The 19,996-nt window shown below is 37.7% G+C and overlaps 2 protein-coding genes across 17 annotated transcripts in view; one reads left to right on the top strand and one right to left on the bottom strand.

Moving 5' to 3' along the window:
* FAM237B (family with sequence similarity 237 member B) overlaps positions 1-17,260 on the top strand; it is a 166,508-nt gene extending 149,248 nt beyond the window's left edge. For 12 of the 15 annotated variants that reach the window (XR_006594850.1, XR_006594852.1, XR_006594845.1 and 9 more), the window contains 3 exons: positions 13,209-13,332; positions 14,486-14,536; positions 15,861-17,260. The gene's annotated coding sequence lies outside the window, so the exon portion shown is untranslated. Of the gene's footprint in view, positions 1-13,208; positions 13,333-14,485; positions 14,537-15,277; positions 15,332-15,860 lie in introns of those variants that run through there. The other 3 variants (XR_006594855.1, XR_006594853.1, XR_006594856.1) reach the window with 3 other exon arrangements.
* STEAP1 (STEAP family member 1) lies at positions 8,039-18,291 on the bottom strand. Of its 2 annotated transcripts, none has more exons than XM_003982731.4 (5): positions 17,984-18,291; positions 14,102-14,213; positions 11,362-11,874; positions 10,609-10,773; positions 8,039-8,487 (listed from the first exon to the last, which is right to left on the bottom strand). In XM_003982731.4, the coding sequence occupies exons 1-5, from the start codon at positions 18,109-18,111 to the stop codon at positions 8,230-8,232; spliced, it is 1,176 nt and encodes a 391-aa protein (XP_003982780.3). In that variant the 5' UTR covers positions 18,112-18,291; the 3' UTR covers positions 8,039-8,229. The 2 variants fall into 2 exon arrangements, with proteins under 2 accessions (XP_003982780.3, XP_006929225.2); XM_006929163.3 differs by having other exon boundaries at positions 14,102-14,187; positions 17,984-18,115.
* Between the last annotated feature and the right edge of the window lie 1,705 nt (positions 18,292-19,996).

Genomic DNA, 19,996 nt, shown 5'->3' with positions numbered 1-19,996 from the left:
AGATGTAATGATGTAAAAGAGTTAATCATGGGAAAGGTAGAGATTTCCAGGAAGAGGGAATAGCAAGTATGACTACAGTGGCTTGGACTGATATGGGTTTTAGTAATGAGACACAGCTGGATACAAATTATATTGTGATGGTCGAGCCAGCAGAATTTGCTGATAAATTGGATGTGGAATGTGAGGGAAGAGCAGTATTAAAGAAACTCCTGAGTGTCCATCTTGGATAACTGGGTGGAGATGGGAAGGAGCTTAAGATTTTATTTTTAGAACTTTATGCTTGAGATGCATTTTAGACATTCAAATAAAGTTGTCAAGAAGGTAGTTAGAGGTAATATGCTGGAGATCAGGTGAAAGTTCAAGGCTAGAAATAAAATAGAAATTTGGGACACATCAATATGCTTCCAGTGTTTTGTATTTAAAGCCACAAGTCTAAAGGAGATCACCCACATTGTGGGTGTAGATAGAGAAGGGGTCCAAGGAGTTGACCTTGCTAACTGAGATGATGGGAAGACGAGGAACCAGCAAAAGACACAGAGAAAGCATGGAGGAGAGAGTATGATTTCTCAGATGCCAAGTAGTGAAAATGTTTCCAGAAAGAGAGAGTCTCCAACTTGTCAAATGGTACTGGGTGAGCAAATGAGATGAGGGCTGACACTTGACCACTTGGTGATCTTGACAAAAGAGCATACAGTGGAACAGTGAGAGAGAAAGCTGTTCAGAATAGAAGCCAGAAAATGGAAGAAGAGGACCGATGACAGTAAACAGTCAATTCTCTCCAGTGACTTCTGCTTCTGGTAATGCTTGCTGAGTTATATGTACCAATACTGAGAACCACTAGAAAAACAAGCCTAATTATAAAAACTATTTGCCTGAAGGTATTGGATAGCTAACAAAAGGGTGAAGGATAATAAGTTTTGGAAGAAGAAAGAGACTCAGAGAGACCCAGCACCAAAGTCTATTTTTTAATTAGATGAGGTAGCTGAGAGGTTGAGAAACTCAACAGGATTTTTAACAGCCTCAAGAGACTGTTAGGACAAAATATGTAATCCAGAGTATGCCAAGGGAGAGAGCTAGGTAGTCACCTTCTACCAGATTTTGCATTTGAATCCCAAGGAACTGACTCTAAGTAATAAATATAAATCAAAAGTAGTTCAAGTCTGGCAGCAACTGTAGCCCAGCTTCAAATAATCTCAATTCTTAAAATGAAATTAAGGAAATCTTACATTGCTAGTGCTCTTAACTACCTGCCAGAAGAAAACATAACTTTGTTATGGAGTAAGACAACGTAATTTAAAGCCTCAAATTAATTTTACAATGTCGTAATATACAGTGTCTGGCAATCAGTAAAATAACATGTCGTATGAGGAGATAAAATGACAGGAGTGAAAACCAAGGGTGGGGGAAACTCCTAATAGTAGAAATAGACTCATAGGAGCATCATGAACTTATCTTTAGGATTCTTAATTCACTCAAGGAGATAAAGGACAGATTAGGGAATTTGACAGGAAATTGTAAACCATGAAAACAAACAAACTGAAATTCTAAAACTGAATTTACGTGGTTACGGAAATTAAAAACTCAATGGATGGGGGGCACCCGGCTGGCTCAGTCAGAAGAGCACGTGACTCTTGATGTCAGGATCATAAGTTTGAGCCCCACACTGAGTGTAGAGATTACTTAAAATAAATAAATAAACCAAAAAAAAACCCCTCAGTGAATGGATTTAATAACTGATTAGACAGAGTTGAAGAGAGAATTAGTGAATTATGAGATTGGTAAAAGTGATTGCCAGAATAAAGTATAGAGACGAAAGGTATGGAAAATACAAAAAGAATGTCATAAAATAGGAGCTATAGTGAGAATATTGGCGTGAATAATTAGGGACCTGGAAGAAGCAGAGGAGAGAGAAAATGGGACATACGCAGTATTTGAAAAGACAATGAGAGTTTTCCAAGTCTGTTGAAGAATATCAAACCACAGATGCAAGAAGCACTAAAAACCTCAACTAGGATAAGTAGAATGAAAACCACACTTAGCCCAATTATGGTAAAATTACCTAAAACTAAGACAAAAAGAAAAAAAATCATAAAGTAGCTGTAGGAAACTCATGAAGCAACAGAATGAGATTTCTCTTCTTTCATGACAACAGTGGAACTTTCTACAAAGTTCTAAAAAAAATAACTCCCAGCCTAGGTTTCTTTTTTTCTTTCTTTCTTTCTTTCTTTCTTTCTTTCTTTCTTTCTTTCTTTCTTTCTTTCTTTCTTTCTTTCTTTCTTTCTTTCTTTCTTTCTTGTATTTTTTTAAATTTATTTGTTTGTTTATTTATTTATTTATTTACTTATTTTGAGAAAGAGAGAGAGAGAGAGGGAGTGGCAGGGAGAGAGGGAGAGAGAGAACATTCCAAGCAGGGATTCTGGCAGCATGGAGCCCAATGTGAGGACTGATCTCACCAATCATGAGATCATGACCTGAGCCCAAATCAAGAGTTGGACACTTAACTGACTGAGCCACCCAGGCACCCCTAAATGCTATCATTAAAAGCAAAGGTTACCAGATTGGATAAAAAATAATAACTGTGTGTTGCTCTCAACAGACACACCTAAAAATATGGGAAAACAGAAAAGGTACAAATAATAGGATGAGAAAATATATGACATACAAATATTAATCAAAAGAAAGCTGAATAGATTCATTAATATGAAAGTAGGCAAGTCTTTGGAGGAATTTTAAGTTTTCTGAGGAATACGTCAAGAACTAGAGGGGGTTCAAACTATTTTATTTATTTATTTTGTAATGCTCGCATACTGACGGGAAGACTACAGCAGAGATGTGGAGACTGATGACACAGGAAAGATATGTATAAGCTGTTTGAGCAGAAAAAGGGATGAGATTGGTGCTGAAACAGAAGAGTTGGCCTTAGGGACACGGACAATGTTTTACCAAGCAGGTGCCAGGTACCAGGTGCAGGTACATTGGTAGACAGATCTTTTTAGAAGATGAGACAGTTCTCTTTTGAGTACATCTATTTCCTAACAAAACAAAACAAAACAAACAAACAAACAAAGTACCAGTTGAGTGTAGGAGGAGAAGTTATTAGGTTATTATTGTCGGAGCAGAGAGACAGCATGATACAGTTTTAACAAGAAGAAAAACAAACTGACTATGGAAACACACAAAGGCTGTAGGCTGAGGGTTGAGAGTTCACGTATCATTTGTTATCATCAATTTAAAGCAAAGCTTGTCAGTGTGGTAGTTGTATGTGTTTTCCAGACAAGCCCGTCTGGAGTGAGGATGAAGAGTAGGTGAAGAGTTTAATCTGTGCTCAGGTAAAGTGAGGTAAGATGTCTGCATAGTTTTTTATAAACCTACACCTTCCAGACCAAAGGAGGCCTTCACCCCTCCCTCTGTCCTCTTACAGGTATTGGCAGTGAATTGTTGAGAAGTTTTAGTGTTGGTTCTGCTGAAAAGCACCTCTCGGCAAACCCCATCTGATCCACAGCTGCTTGTTCTCTGAAATTAGAAGGAGGACTACTTAGCGCTTTTGGTTCTCAGCTGTGGGCCTAGTTGCCAAACTTGAGAAAAGGGGAAGAACCCATTTTGAACTTCACATCATGGTTACATCTGTCTGCAGAGATGGAACAAGCAGATGCACTTAGATCCTATCTTGTGGGATCCAGCCCTAGGGCCTGGAAGGATAAATCATTCCCTTTACCTGTGGGTTCCATCAGCGTTTCCCTTTTATTTATTTTTTTAAGTTTATTTTTTGTGGGGGAGATAGGGCAGAGAGAGAGAGAGAGAGAGAGAGAGAGAGAGAGAGAGAGAGAGAGAGAGAATCCCAAGCAGGCTCTGCATTGTCAGTGCAGAGCCCGATGCAGGGCTCAAACTCATGAACCTCAAGATCATGACTTGAGCTGAAGTCAGAGGCTTCACTGACTGAGCCACCCAGGTGCCCCTCAGTGCCCCCTTTATGTTATCAAGATTTCCTTCCGTTACCTGAGAGACTTTGAGTAGGTTTCTGTGTTTGCAAATAAGTCATCTTTGACAAAAAGATTAGTTTCCTCTTCTGTGTAAAAAGAAGTGGTTTTCAAACTGTGTGCCTGCAGCCTGAGTTGTCACAGGGGCTTGGGAACAGGATGGAAGAAGTAACAAGGCACGGCTTCTGGTTCTACAAGCCCACTCCAACACTGACCTCCATTACACGCTGGGCTTTTTTAGGGATTTTGCTTAAAAAGGTTGTATTAACAAAATGAAAATAGAACCTACTCTTCCAACTCTTACACTGTATAATTCCACAGTGTAAGTCCATTTATATTTATCTTTTGTGGTAATAGCTTCAAGTTACAAGACAGGGGACGTCTGAAATCATTTCCCAGGTCATGGGCCAAGGCATCAGTAATCCCTGAGCTTAGCTTCCTGTTTCTCTGACTCTCAGATCTTGTCCAACCAGCCACTCCCTGATCTGGCTGATGTGCAGGGGAGTATGGGTTCTGGAAGATCAGCAGCTTCCTCACATTACAATACCGGCACTTGTGTTTTCTTTTCCTTTTTCTCTCTCTTTAGTATTGTCCAGAAATACAAACATTTTGCTGAGGGAGCCTCATTTCAGTGAGGTCATGCCTCCAGGCAAGGGATTAGCAGCTCAGGTGATCTCATTGGTCTCTTCCAGGTCAATAACTTTACAGCTGCATGAACTGGCAACTTGTTCTTGGCACAGTTAAAGTGGGCATCCATTAATAGTTCTGGGAATGTCACATACTCACTAACAATAAACGTGAGGACCCCCTGACCAGCTGAAGAAGTAGAATTAGCTGAGAAGGGACTGAACTTTAGCCTCAGGTCATGTGTAATGGTCACAAATCAGTGATTCATTAATTTACTCAAGCACAGGATTATTTTCCACAAATGGATCAAATAATTTATTACCTCTTCAAAGGGCATCTTGAAAACACCTGGAAAAATTGGCATGAAGAAAGAGGACTTCTAATTAACCGAGTAAAATTTAACATTAAGTCCAAACTGGAAAATTTCTAACACTTGTGCTTTGAAGACCAGTTTTAGAAAAAGGAGCTACTAAAACGTGTTCATTTTCTTGGAAGACAATTCCAGGGTTAATGTTACCAATGAAAATCACATATTTTTGTTATTAATTTATATGTTTAATTTTACAGATCCTGTGCTTAATAGGCCATAATTCTTTACAGGCTTCCTCAGACATGTGGTCTATGGTCTGAAAATCAGATCAGAATCATAAATTTCTTTTGTATTGTCTTTAAACAGCATTAAATGAATTTATTATTAAAATAATAAAAAGGCATCATTTTGAGTTTTTTTTTTTTTTAAATGAAAGACTGTAAAATTCCTAAAGAACAAGTGCTTACAGAAAATAAACCCTAGGTAGACTTCATTTTAAGTAGAAAGGAGAGCTGTGAGGAGAAAGACTTTGGGCTCCTGGCCTGCAGCTTTTCTAGGTACTGTTCTTTGTGCTTTGGCGAGACCCTGTATGACTATGCTCCACAACCATATTAATTGTATCAGAAGTTTCAAAAAAGAAAATCAGCTTATCAAAGGAACAGGGAAATACCTTCATCTCCCCCCTCCCCCATTGTCCAAAACGGTATGCCTTTCATAGTTAACGTGTGTATATGCTGAAACTAAAACACCACACCGCATGCCTTGGCAACTGAGATGATTGTACACAGCATACAACATACGGAACACACTCACAGTTTTTGTTTTATTTTAAAAATCTTCTCGGGGCGCCTGGGTGGCGCAGTCGGTTAAGCCTCCGACTTCAGCCAGGTCACGATCTCGCAGTCCGTGAGTTCGAGCCCCGCGTCAGGCTCTGGACTGATGGCTTGGAGCCTGGAGCCTGTTTCTGATTCTGTGTCTCCCTCTCTCTCTGCCCCTCCCCCGTTCATGCTCTGTCTCTCTCCCAAATATTAAAAAAAAAAAAAAAAAAAAAAATTGAAAAAAAAAATCTTCTCTTGTAGAATTCCCTGTTCTGTTTCATGGCATCATCCATCCATCCATCCATTCATTCATTTATACTTATTTTTAAAATTCCAGTATAACATACAGTGTTATGTTAGTTTCAGGTGTATAGTATAGTGATTCAACAATTCTATACATTACTCAGGGCTCATCACGCTAAGTGTACACTTAATTCCCTTCACCTATTTCACCCAACCCTCCACCCAACTCCCCTTTGGCAACCACGTTTGTTCTCCATATTTAAGAGTCTGTTTTTATGTCTGACTTTTCCTTTGTTTGTTTGCTTTCTTAATTTCCACATGTGAGTGAAATTATATGGTATTTCTCTTTGACTTATTTCACTTAGCAGTATACCCTCCAGATTGCATCCACTGCAAATTGTTTTAAGTGGCAAGATTTCATTCTTTTTTTATGGCTGAGTAATATGTCCTTGTATATATGTATGCCACATCTTTATTTATCATCTGTGGACGGACACTTGGGTTGCTTCTACACCTTGGCTATTGTAAATAATACCATGGCATCATTCTCTGCTAACCAAATCCTAGAATTCCCATTCTAAATACCTTCTCCTCCCTCACTCCTCATATTCTATTGGTAATGAATTCCTGCAAATTCTGTCTTCCTATCATATGTCATTAACTCTCCTATCTATCCTCTCAGTAACAATCTTCATTTAAAAAAATTACTGTCTTTGTAATATTGTGGATTGTTTCCTAAGCTGCAGCCGCCATGATGTCTTGTTGCCAGAAGGCTGGAGCTCAAGTTCTTCCTCTCAGTCCTGGAGATGCTGCCACTATGGCATCACGAAATGCAGTTGAGAGGGCAAGCACTTGATTGATGCATCCCAGGGCTGCTTGGTAAGGGTATGACATGTATCACATGCTTAGTTAAGTGAACCATTGTTATATCCCCCTGAAGGATCTGCTTTGCAATTCTAGAGCCCTAAATTCCTTCTTCTCTAATGGTGAATTATTTCTCAAGGGCACTACTTTCTGCTGTTTCCAATTGTGCCACTCTGAACTCTTCTTCACTATCTGCAGACATAGATCTGTTTCTGTAAGTCTGAATCTCAATAGTGCATAGAACTCAAATTTATATTCCAGAAGCCTCCTTGGTCCCCATGTAATAATACAGAATAGTCCTTTGTAACAGAATAAATTTTTTTTTTAAATGAACACTCAGTGAATGTACTATTTTCCTAATTTGTATCTTTAGCATTAGTTCTGTTGTTTTTAATCATAACAAATCGTTTATCTACATAAAAGATATGGTTGGTGGTTAGTTTTGCTAATTATAAAAAACCTGTGAAGTACAGTCTATTGGGTTGCAGAGTCCTGACAGCAGATGTCTACGTTGCTCTCTAAGGAACAGGTTCAAGGTTTTACCAGTGTATTATGTTCAACTGAGTTCTACATAACTCATATAGAGAAGAGTGAATTTACTTTTTCTCCTGGAGAGCCTGACCTTTATTTTGCCTGGACATATATCTGATATTATTCTGTTTCTTTACTTGTATAGACAGAATCTGTGTTTTTTTGTGTTTGTTGTTTCATGAATAACACCCAGTTACAGGAAAAGGAACTTCTTTTTGAATTTTTTTTTTTACTTTTGAGAGAAAGAGGAGAGAGAAAGCATGCACATGAGTGGGGTGGGAAAGGGCAGAGAGAGAGAGAGAGAGAGAGAGAGAGAGAGAGAGAGAGAGAGAATCTCAAGCAGGTTCCATGTTCAGTGCGGAGCCCCACATGGGACTTGATTCCATGACCCTGGGGTCATGACCTGAGCTGCATTCAAGAGTCACATACTTAACTGATGAGCCACCCAGGCACTACAGGAAAATGAAACTTCTTTAACAACAATCATAAATACTAGATATACTTGCATGGTAGATTCAGATAATACATTTTTTAATGGCTCATGATATCTTTTAGTGAGTAGTAAGGACTTGTACTTCATGGCCTTTTGTTATTTATAAATATGCTATACATTCTGACAAATCAGATGCGATTGTTTTATTATGGTTAGTTCTACTGAACATAGAGAATGTGCTGAAGATTATTTTATTTATTGCTTTGAATCAAACTACAAAGAACTACACATATTTCAAACTCATGACTCCTAACCAAAGAGATACATGAAGACCCTCAAGTGGTCATTTTATTAAACAAATACAAATTTGAAATGTTTATGGTAAAATACATCAGTATCAAACAAAAATGTTTGTAAACAGTAGTTCTACAACTGGGAAGACATCTTGGTTTTATTAATTTTGGTGACATCTTCCCAACCATGTCTAATCTTTAGTATCTTCTTCCTCAAGCATGGCAGGAATAGTATGGTTTTACAAATCAGGACAACAATTGGAAGGAAAACAGCGATCATAAAAGTTGGAGGTGTATACCATATAAATTGTTTTATATCTACCCATTTATTCCAGGCGAAAATCAATGCATGTATAGTGCCCAGCAGAAGGCAAACAATTCCTAGCTTGCTCTGCAAAAGAAAAAAAAAGATTATGTTGGTGGGATTGGTTCAGTAAGAGTTTATTTTTTCTGACCTTTTCTGGATATATTCTGCTGCTTGGCAATTCTTTCATTCACCTGTGTTTATTTCCCTATCATATTTGTCAATAATGTCCACTCACATCTTTCCATTCTTTTCACATATCCCTGCCTTACTTTGGGTAATGTCTTTGTCCCCAGGTTATTTAAGAGAATCCACAATCAATCTCCTCTCAGTCTCAGCCAATCAATAACACTGTCTTCCTTTTCTCCACATTTTTTTCATTTGTCTTATGACATTTATTTGATGGCGCTTTGTCTCTTGAGCATTTGCCTTCATTCTATCAAGAGACATCTACGATCAGGGACTCTTACTCATCACAGGGTCCCTGCAGAATCAACACAATGATTTGTACATTTTGGGTGCTCAGTAAATATTAATGGGTTGACTGAAGATTAGTGCAAAAATCAATTTGGTATTAGTGATCTTTACCAATTATGAAAGCAACTAAAGTAAGTGACTCTGATTTTGGTACATGGATACTAAAGTGAATAAACTTGGCCCATGTTAAAAATCAAACATCCTGATAAAGTAGAAAAACACCAACAATTATTTCTACTGTTTGAACAACACATAGAGACATGAAGATGTGAAGAAAATTTTCAACTTGCACTGGGATACCCGGCACTATCCAGAAAAAGTTGCTTAAAAACAGTTGTTCACCTACGTAATTTTATGGCATTCTGACAATAGCTTTTCCAGATAAGTTTTGACTTCAATTCATTTTACTGGAAATGGTCATTAGCCTGCCAGAATGAATCCAACTCACAATTATTCAGCAGTAAGCACTCTTAAGCCCCAACGAATACAATCAAATAGCTAAGTTTATATTTTCAAATATAAATCTCCAAGGTAAATCATGCAGTAACTAGTTCTTGAATTGTAAATGAAAAGTTTCTAGGTTATTAATTGAAAAATACATGTGATTGGTTGAAGATCAAGTTAACCAAGTATGTACTGTATTCTTATTATGGGTTAGGTATTGTGTACATAGTGGGAATGGGCTGGAATGTCAAGATGCGGTGTGTGAATTCCTAATTAAATCTGAGAAGCGATGCTCAGCATATGTGTGACAGGCAGAGCAAATGTAAGAAGAAAGTTATTTAATGAGGAATGGAGAACTCTAATGCCTATCATGCTGAGCCTACAAAATCAGCAAACACTGTGCTTGGAAAATGTGGTGCCATTTCTGAGCTCCACTGGAAAAATTCAGATGGAGACATATTTTCCAACCTCATCAGATGTCCTGATAAAGTGTCTGTAGAAGTATATGTATAGACCTGTAGAAGAGATAGTGGGGAATGTCTGACTTTGTGGGAATTTCCAAAAATGCCCACCCATAAAAGCTAAAGCAATATACTTTAAAAAATCTTGGCAATGCCTGTGACTAAATTAAATGTAGTCCTTTGACTCTGGTCAGACATGAATCCCCCCTGTGAATTCTGGCACATTGCTCTTCTTAGGGTGTAATCTACCACTAGCAGATTAACCTCAGTAAATCTGAGACAGTTTTGAATTCCAAGAATACAGCAACTTCCAGTGAGAGAGCTACATGAAATGGAAGTTGGAAAAAGCAGCCTTTAAAATTAGATATTAGAATATCTTCGGTAGATAAAACTCCGTATTTCAAGGAGAGATGCTTTTTTATGGATAGTACCAAGCTCTGTAACTTAAAAGGCATAAATAAAATCAGGGGACAGGCAAAAGAATATTTTCATTTTGGGGGAACTTAAAAACTGTGGATATTAAATTCCTAAAATATCACCTTTGTAGTTAGTAGGTGAATAGAAAATTGTCTAACAAGTTTCAAATGTTAGAATATTTTTCTTCGAGTAATGCCTTTTTATTTATGTCTAGAAAACACTTCTATTTAGAAGCAACAGGGAAAAATGATTGGAGAGCACGTTATTGATTGGAACAAGTGTGGGATTTTTGCTATTGGAAAACCATCTGTTACTTTTTTATGGTGTAAAGTCAATATACTTGATGATATTATAAGCACAAAAAGATTTGCCTCTCTGTGGGGCCAGAGTTCTTTTATATATAATTTACCTGGATATAGTGAAATTCTCTCCATGTCAGAGAGTCGCTCACAGATGGAATAGATGTCACAGCTAAAAGAGCCAGTATTGCGAGTGCCACAATTCCCAGAGACACATAAATTTCCATTCTCCAAACATCATGCTCAATCCAGGCATCTTCTTTATTTTGTTGGACCTACCAGAGGGTAAAAAGAGGAAAGGCATGCAAACAACATTGGTTTCTGGCAGATGAGCCTCCTTCTTTCTACATTCCGTCTATGACGGGAGGGCCTACTAACTTGGAGCCTCCACAAATCTGTGACTTTTTTTTGCATTCCTCTAAGTGAAGTGACATAGGAGACATCAGTCTCTTTCCTTGAATGCAACATTTACATAATCTGTTTTATTAATTTACGTAATAGTTATTTGATGCTTAGAATTGTAATGTGCATGCTTGTGTGGTGAAGAACAATTAGAGTTACAAAGTAATCTCATGAGGGTGGCAGAAGGTTGCTGTGTGGCCCTGTCCATGAACAAAACACGTATTTATGTTGTTCAAATTGTAGTTTACTATTTTCAACTGAAAAAAAAAAAATCCTCAGCGTAAAACTATTTATAACAAGCCCCAATGAAGAGTTACACTAAAACATTTAAAAATGCAGATTACATTCCCAGCACAGCATTTCAAGACAGGTTTGGGGTATTGATATTAAAATAAGATACAGTTAATCTGTAGATGACTTAGACTTTTTAGTTTAGTGATATTATCAATATTGTCACCTACCTGTTGATATGCCCAGTTTAGCAACTTGTATCTGTAGGATCGCCTCATTGGATAGGATAAACTATAGATCGCATGCAGTACAGCAAAAAAGAAACTGAGAAGCCCAAACTGTTTTCTTGTTAACATCCATCTATCCAACCAATGTGGAAATTTCTTATATTTGGTTCCATTATGAAGCTGTACAACTGCTGCTATCACACCTGGCAAATAAACCAGTGCCAAGAGGGTGATGGAAACCATTGGCAAGACTTTGTTGATGACCAGGATTGGAATTTTATAAAAATAATGTTGATGAGAAGTTACAAAAGGATGAATTATTTCCCTCAGAAGAGTGTAAAGAAAAGTCAGAGATGATACAATAGCAGCAATTTTAATTGGCAAGCGCCACTTTGGAAAGAGATCCTGTTTGTGTTGAAGCTCCGCGGGGCAATCAAATTCATCAAAATGGGTTGTTTGGTGCATGTGCAAAGGCACAGGTCTTTTTAGCATGCTGGTCTCGCCTGAGTCCTTATTCTACAATGGAAAGAAAATAAACATTTAAAAATTAAACAAAATAATGGGATTTCCTTTCAACTAATTACTTATTTTGCTCATTGTGCTTATTAGTAAAAAAGGACATTCAGAACCTTGCTTTTGGATACTGGTTAGCTGAAGATGTCATAGTCCTATGTAGCACTGATCAAAGGTAGACTTAGCTATGTTAGGATTCTCCATTATAAATTTAAAAAAATTTTTTATTTATTTATTTTTTGAAAGAGAGAGAGAGAGAGAGAGAGAGAGAGAGCATAAGTGGGGAAGGGCAGAGAGGGGGAGAGAGAATCCCAAGCAGGCTCTGCACTGCCAGCATAGAACCCAACACGGGACTCGATCTCACGAACTGTGAGGTCATGACCCAAGCCGAAACCAAGAGTTGGATTCTTAACCTACTGAGCCACCCACATGCCTCTAGGGTTCTCCATTAGTTTCTGTTACTCATTTTTCTGTAAGACAGAAGGATACATGCTTTAAGACCGAAGATAATCTCCATTAAAGCTCACACCATTGTGTTTCTATGTTGAAGGCACCAAAGAATAGAATAATGTAAGTGGGAAACTAAAATTGAAAAACTTAAAAAAAAATTCAGGTAAAAATAATACTTGTAGGTTACATAGATAGTTGTATTTGTTTTATAATATTTTTATTGGTTACTGGGCAACTCTCCACAAAGAATTAAAGAGTGAATTCTTCATTAAGTCAAGTACAAAGGATCAAGAAGAATACAGTCATTACGATTATGAAAATATCTAATTTCCATCATGATATACTTTGATTTTATATTTCTAAAATATCTCATTTGTGTAATTAGTGATTGTCAACTACTCTATCAGAAGGTGCAAAGTTTATATAAGTAGTTAAATCCCATAGGGATGATCTATTTCCTAAGAAAGTTATACTTCTTTACCCAGTTGCATTTCTAAGCAGTCAACAACTCAAAAGAAGAATGCTTTGAATATTTGGTCATTTCCCCAACTGACTGATACACCAGCGAGGTAAAACAAAACAAAACAAAACAAAACAACACAACACTTCTCAATAAGAACTTAGAATGTTTCATATTGTATTGTTTTAATTAATAAATTTACTTTTTCACCCAGTATGTTATTTCTCATTTCTTAGAGCTCTATATGTAGAACCATAAAATTTTAGTGCTCAAAATATTAGTCATGATCTTGTTCATTTCCTCATTTTATGCAGAATAACCTTAATTCACATAGTTCTCTATCATTTTTAGTGTTTAAAAGTAGCCTCTTGCCATTTGACTTTTACTTTCAGTGATAAATCACTGTTACATCCAATGCTTTTTCCAGGTGCTCCATTTAGAAGGGAGTTGAGCATGATACAGCTTCTGTCATCTCTGCATGTTAAAACAATCTAAGTACAGTCGACTGAGATCAATTTTCTGGTTAATGATGAAGATTTATAGAACAGCAGGTAAGATGGTTAACTTGAAAAATGAAGGTGATTTTATTTTATGCACACTTATTTTATAGAATGTGTGGTAGTTCTATCTTATTATTCCCATTAAAATAATTAACAAAAATAATATAAATAAGTAACACTAATATAATTATTATATATACTATTTTTCCTATTAAAATAATTAAGGTAAAATAATTTCTGTAACAACTGCAGGCAATACCATTTAGAAAGGCGAAAAGGGTTTGGAACAAAAAATTTCCAACACTTTTTCAGTCGAGTAATGTAAGGTGGCACAAAAGTGGGACAAATGATTCTTATTCCAAAATGGAATTTATTTGTTTAAATGGTGAATCATCAATTAACTTGATGATCTCTTGGTAAGCTGCCATAATACCTATGGAAAAAAAATGCATGCTCACAAAATTACTGTTATATGGGCACTGGTGACTCTTTCTACAAATTTAGACCCACACTATGTTAGAAGGAATTGGAAGGGCCTTGGAGATGAACTAGTCCAACTCTCTCATTTTATTGAAAAACCAAGACCCAGGATTTTCAGTGACTTATTTGAGGTTATTCAACTAAGTCCATGACAAGTCAATCAAGGTAGACTTTCTCTTACATACCACGCTATACCTTCACCCATCACAATATCAGTGACAGGAATCAGAGTCAAGATATCAGGCAGCTAGGGTGAAAATCACTTTTACAACCCTAGGAGATGGAGGACAGCATTAAAATCATGTTTCTAGATTTTAATTAATTATTATTATTATATTACCAAATAATCATCTTCTTCTAGATTTCTCCTAGGTTTCATTGTCCAAGGTTCTTGGTTTGTAATGTCTTGTCTGTTCTCCATTAATTCTGTAAAATAGAATTGCTTCAGCCACCTATGAAAACACAATTATCTTCTTTGAGCCTAATGTTGGATAGATAGGGCAATATGAAAAATTTACTCACATTAGGATGAGAGTGGCCTAGAAAATATAATTAAAATACAGATAGTGACTGATTTACTATTTAACCTCACATAATCTGTAAGAATCTCAAACTAGTGCCCTTGTGTCAACAGTAACTGCTTTTCTTTGTTGACTATTGGTGCAATGAGTGACAAACATGTCTATAGGGAATTCAAAGAGTCAGATGTCACCTTTTATTTTAGGAGAAGTTGACTCCTGGTGCTCATTTAGAGGAAAGCCAACTCTGCTCAAAGGTAAATAGAATTAGGAATGCTTTTTTTTTTTTTTTTTGAGGCACAATGCTATCAGTAGAGGTTGGAATTGGCTGATGTAAGATTATCCTTTAGGAAGTTGGGTTGAATAGACTTTTGGGGTTGATACTGGAATCTGAAATAATTAAATGACTTTATGGGGACAATGTATTCTGAGGTTCAGACAGTAAACAGAACAGACACTTTTGGAAAGGTGGACCCTGATAGTGGCATAAAGGACCAAAAGCTGTATGTTCAGAGTGTCATTTTCTCATTGGAGTAACAGGTTGGTTTTTGTAGGTAAGACATGAACTGTTAGTATATTTCCACAGGGGTTGTTGAATCGTGTTCAATCATTGACATGCTAATTCTCCAAACTTCCTGCCTGACAAAAGAATCTCTTTCTTAACACCCTTCACAGGTCCTCCTCAGGCTTGGGGTGGCATTATTATTTTTTTTTTTTTTTAAGGAAGAGAAACATGACAGTATTATTCACTGTTTTTTATTAGTTCTAAATTTATTTCTGAGGACTACCTCACCAATTTGCACTTCAATGAGAAAAACAGATTAGATATACAACAACTTGACTGACAGAAACATTCCAAGTGTTCCTGAATTTTAGACCACCTATAATACTTTATTAAGTGCAAAGTTGTTTCCAGGAGTAGCTTAAAATACTTTAAACATTCTCCAACTTTCATTTATTAAAAAAATTTCTTTTAATGTTTTTATTTATTTTTGAAGGAGAGAGAGACAGAGCATGAGCGGGGGAGGAGCAGGAAGAGAGGGAGACAGAATTTGAAGCAGGCTCCAGGCTCTAAGCTGTCAGCACAGAGCCTGATGTGGGGCTCAAACTCAGGAACTGTGAGATCATGACCTGAGCCGAAGTCAGATGCTTAACTGACTGAGCCACCCAGGCGCCCGCATTCTCCAACTTTTAAAGGTTTGCTTTTCTCAAAAAAGAGGAGCCATCTTTATATAATGCCAACCATTTGCCTTTGTTGAAGTGCTCTGAGAACATTTTCCATATATTATCTATCTTGAAAATTTGCAGTGTTCATGCTGAGGATATTTGTTTTGTTCTGCCCACATTTTCTCCATTTGGAGAAATGGCCCTCCTTTGGCATATGACTCAGTCTTGGCTAATCACAGTTCTCTGTTTCCTTGATGGCACTGATTGGCTTACAGATGGCATACAACCATAGTTGAATTATTAGAGTCCCTCTCTGATATTTATATATGGAAGTGGAAGATAAAGAGATGTCCTTAACATGTTTTTAAGTTGGGATGATTGAAGCCTTCTATGCTTTCTTCTACATGCCATAAGGAGGAAGATACCTTCAACAGAACAGGAGAAAGCCAACACATGAAAGTACAAGCAAGAAATGGGGAAAGACACAGAAGAGTCCTGGTGATATATTTTAAGTATTTAGAGTTCCGGAGACCAGATAATGAATTTTTCAGTCACACAAGCCAATACTTTTCCTTTTTTGCTTTAGTTTCAATAGGGTATCTATCGCTGGCATTTTAAAGACTCCTGAGTAAAGCATATGCCAATCATCAGATATTTATGGAACTCAACTTTATAATAGACACTGAGGAAAAAGAAATGAGACTTTATGTCTGTTCTGGAGGAGCTCACAGTTTATTTCCTTAATAAATATTATTCCAAATCATTTAGTGATTTAACCAACATTATAGAGTACTCTGGGAGGTGGGTGTGTGTCTATGAATAAGAATAGAAGTTTTATCTACTGTAATCGAACAAAATATAATGCACTACGTTTAGATGTTTTAACTCTGAGTTGTAGGATGGCAAAGATGTTAACACACAAATCTACACTTACTCAATATAAACTCATTAATTCTATTGTTATTCTATTCTGTTATTCTAACAATAATATTAGGCAGTGGGAATGTGAAGTTAAATGAGATGGAGCCTCTGCTCTCAAAACCTCAAAGTCTAGGGGAGAGGGCAGAAATTTCAACAACTAACAGCATGGTAATGCAATGAATTCTAAAGGAAGGCAGTTTTATGGACAGATTGTGGCACGGAAAGGGTGAGGGCTCTCTTGCAGACCTGGTCCTGGGGCGTCAAGCAAGTTGGCAGCATTTGCTGAGTGAGGGCCACTTCATACAGAATCTGGGTGAAAAGGCAAAGTGGCCTTGGAGAAGTATCCACCCATTCATCTGCACTGTAGGAAGACCATACTGAAGAGCAAGGCCAAGGAAAAGTCCAGGGCAGTGAGGGAGCCTGTTGGCTCTGTGGTCCACAGTTAGATTTGTGCCAGAAACCAAGAAAATAAAATACCAGTCAAATCAAATATGTTGGTTTCCATCAGACATTAACCAAATGTATAATTTAAATTCTACAGTAAAATCTTTTCATGAAAGAAAAAAAAAACCCAGGAAACTACATAGTGTTCAGATGTTTGGAACTCCAGATTTGACCCAAAGTTCTCTAACTTTCATCCCATTTAAAAAGCAAAACATATTTTTGATGCGACTGTTCTGTTTTGCTGTACCAGGATGGCTGCTGACCTGATGTTCCTGCTAAATATTGACACAGCCCAACTGACTCATGTTTTTGTCAAAGAGTTTAGAATATGAAGAAACTGGATGACTAGAATACAATATGAATTGCTTTGCATTTCCAAACCTTCTAATCTTTCAAGCATATACTTGTTTCACCACATTTAACTATGTAAAGAGAAGATGTTTTTTTCACTGGGCTGGTTTTCTTTCTTTCTTTTTTTTTTTTTAAAGCATTGCTTAATATCTGTGTTAAATAAATCTTAGTCAATGTCAGGATATTGTGGGATTTTTTTTTTTTTTAATACAGGGAAAGAAATTTAGAAGTGTTTGTAAATGTTTATGTCTATAAACCCCTTCTGGTGGGTTTGACCCATGACATATATGAAGCCTTGATCCACTATTTGGAGAGAACTTGAATCTCAAACCAGATCCTGAAAGAGTAGGACTAATGTTCCCAGAACTTAAAATGAAAACTTCCTGTTACTAGGAAACCTTAAGTCAAGTCACACGATTTTAAGCACTATGTACCATTCATCAATGCTATGCAAACCCGCCGCGATTTTGCCAAGCTGGAAAACTTGCCATCAGAACCCAACCGAAGGACAAACTTAATAACCCATCATACTCCCCAAGCCCCAACGAAAAGACTTCCTTGTGGGTCCCTGGCTCCCAGCCCCTGGACCGGCCACAACGGAGCAGTGTGCTCCGGGGAGAGCTAGGCAGGAGGGCAGCGCGTCCTGGAGCCGCGCATAAGGGGAGAATTGAGCTACACTCTCCCCGGAGCGCCTCCGCCCCAGGGCTGGGAGGCTTGCAACCCGCTACACCCTTCCCTAGACTGGGAGCCCGCGCCCGCCCTCCCAGGGGCACCCGGAGACGGGGAGCAAGCGGCGAGCTGGGACGATTCTAGGGACTCACCCGCTTCTAGGCGCAACCGTCCGGACGGTAAGTTGCGGCGCAACTGCTGCGGAGAAGTGCCAGCCCCACGCGGCGTCCAAGCCCTGGGAGTCCAAAGCCTGCTCTCTGGCTGCAGACCCCGCCTCCATGTCAGTGCCCCGTCCAGCGCCACCTGCAGGTGCCTGGAGTCCGCGCGGCTCCTTGGAGTGGCATTCCTCGGAGGTCCCAGAGACCTAATCAAGGGTATCCCCACATTGCAACCTGGCTGCTCCCAATTTTCTTTCAAATGGCCCTGTCTCCTGCCTCAGGTCTGCTCCTCGGCCTCCCACTTTGGTTAATCTAAGTAACGAACACTGGTGTAATTCTTTGGAGCAGTGGTGCTCAAACTTTAATGCGTATCACCTGCAGGCCTTGCTAACACACTGATTGGGGCCTCCCTCAGGGTTTCCTGATCCGCAAGTCTGGGATGGGACCCGAGTTTCCGCATTTTTAACAAGTTCCCAGGTGATGCTGGAGCACTCTCAGATCACACTATGACATGGACTGCTTTAGAGCTTAGCTAGTCCATTTAAAACTTCGCAGCAACTCAATGAAGTGACTGCTATTTACATTTGAGGAATCCGAATCTGAATCTCTGAGAGTGACTTGCCCCTTAAATTGTGCAAATCTTGCACGCTAAACTGCACAAACTCTGTCATAAGCCCTTCAACTCCATGCTAACTCCTCTTCCTCGCCTCTGATATATTAAAGCCAACTTCCCATACCTAACCCAATCAGGTACTCCAAACTGAAATTAAAGCTACTGTCACTATTTAGAAGTGTTGGGGTGTTTTTAAAAAATGAGGGTTATGGAGAAAGAGAATGTGTGCGGGGGATTTAACTCTGAGTTGGAACCAGCCTCAGGGTTAGCGTGTCTGAAACCTGAATTGCAACATTTGGGGAGTTAGTACACAACATCCCCAGAGCTAACCTGATTAGAAAAACAAAGGAAGATAAACTCTCAACTGCAATTTCATGATTGTAATCAACTAAGGGCTGTGCCTGTTTTAATATGTATTTTTTTTGTACTCATTGACTTTCCACCGGGTAATATTAAAGCCCTTTGAAGATTAAATTACCATGGACTGACGCCTTGTGGTAGAAATAGAATCTTACACTTTATTTCTAGTGAAACTAGAAAATAATCACTTAAAAAAGTTTTGGAAAAAAAAAATCTCTCTGTATTTATTGCACAAACCACAAAGAATTAAGAATGAGTCTAAGCATTGTTGAATTTTTCAAATGATCTTGGGTTTTAAGTGATTGAGCAAAGCAATATTGCTTTCATTTTTTAAGCTTTGGTAGAACAAAGGTCATTCTCTTTTTAATAATATATTTTGCACATGAAGAGAATAAGGAAATTATTATTATATTAATATAAGTTGGCTAATTATAGAAAATTCCAACTAAAACTGGTTTTCTTCTTCTAATTAAAACCTGTAAAATCAAGCCCAAATGTTTTGTTTTATACTTAAACTAAAATTTTTAAAATTAAATTAAGCTTAATTTAATTTAGTTTAAATTCAAGTTAGCTAACATATAGTGTAGTATTGGTTTCAGGAGTAGAATTTAGTGATTCATCACTTACATATAACACCCAGCGCTCATCCCAACAAGTGCCCCTCTTAATGCCCATCACCCATCTAGCCCATCTGCCCCACCCACCTCCTCTCCAGCAACCCTATATTTCAAAGTGAAAAGATTGAAAATATGAGGTTGTTTACAAATTAGTTTGTAGATATTATAAAGGCAACACAATGTTGGATTAAAAAACCATGGTATTAAAGAACTTCTACTGAGTCATCAGGGGTTAATATTACAAATGAAATTTCTGCAATTTTTGCATACAAATAACCTGTGATTTGGGTATGAGATAAAGAAAAAGTGTTTTGTTTTTGTTTTGTTTTTTTGAGAAACACAAAGCCAAAGCATGTAAAATGTTCTGAGTCAACCTCTATATAGCACAAACTTTTTAAAACCAGTATGATTTGTGGA

The sequence above is a fragment of the Felis catus genome, chromosome A2 (assembly GCF_018350175.1).
Source record: "Felis catus isolate Fca126 chromosome A2, F.catus_Fca126_mat1.0, whole genome shotgun sequence".
In the NCBI taxonomy this organism is placed as follows: Eukaryota; Metazoa; Chordata; class Mammalia; order Carnivora; family Felidae; genus Felis; species Felis catus.
The sequence above is the reverse complement of the archived record's forward strand: the minus strand, read 5'-3'. Positions and strand labels throughout refer to the sequence as shown.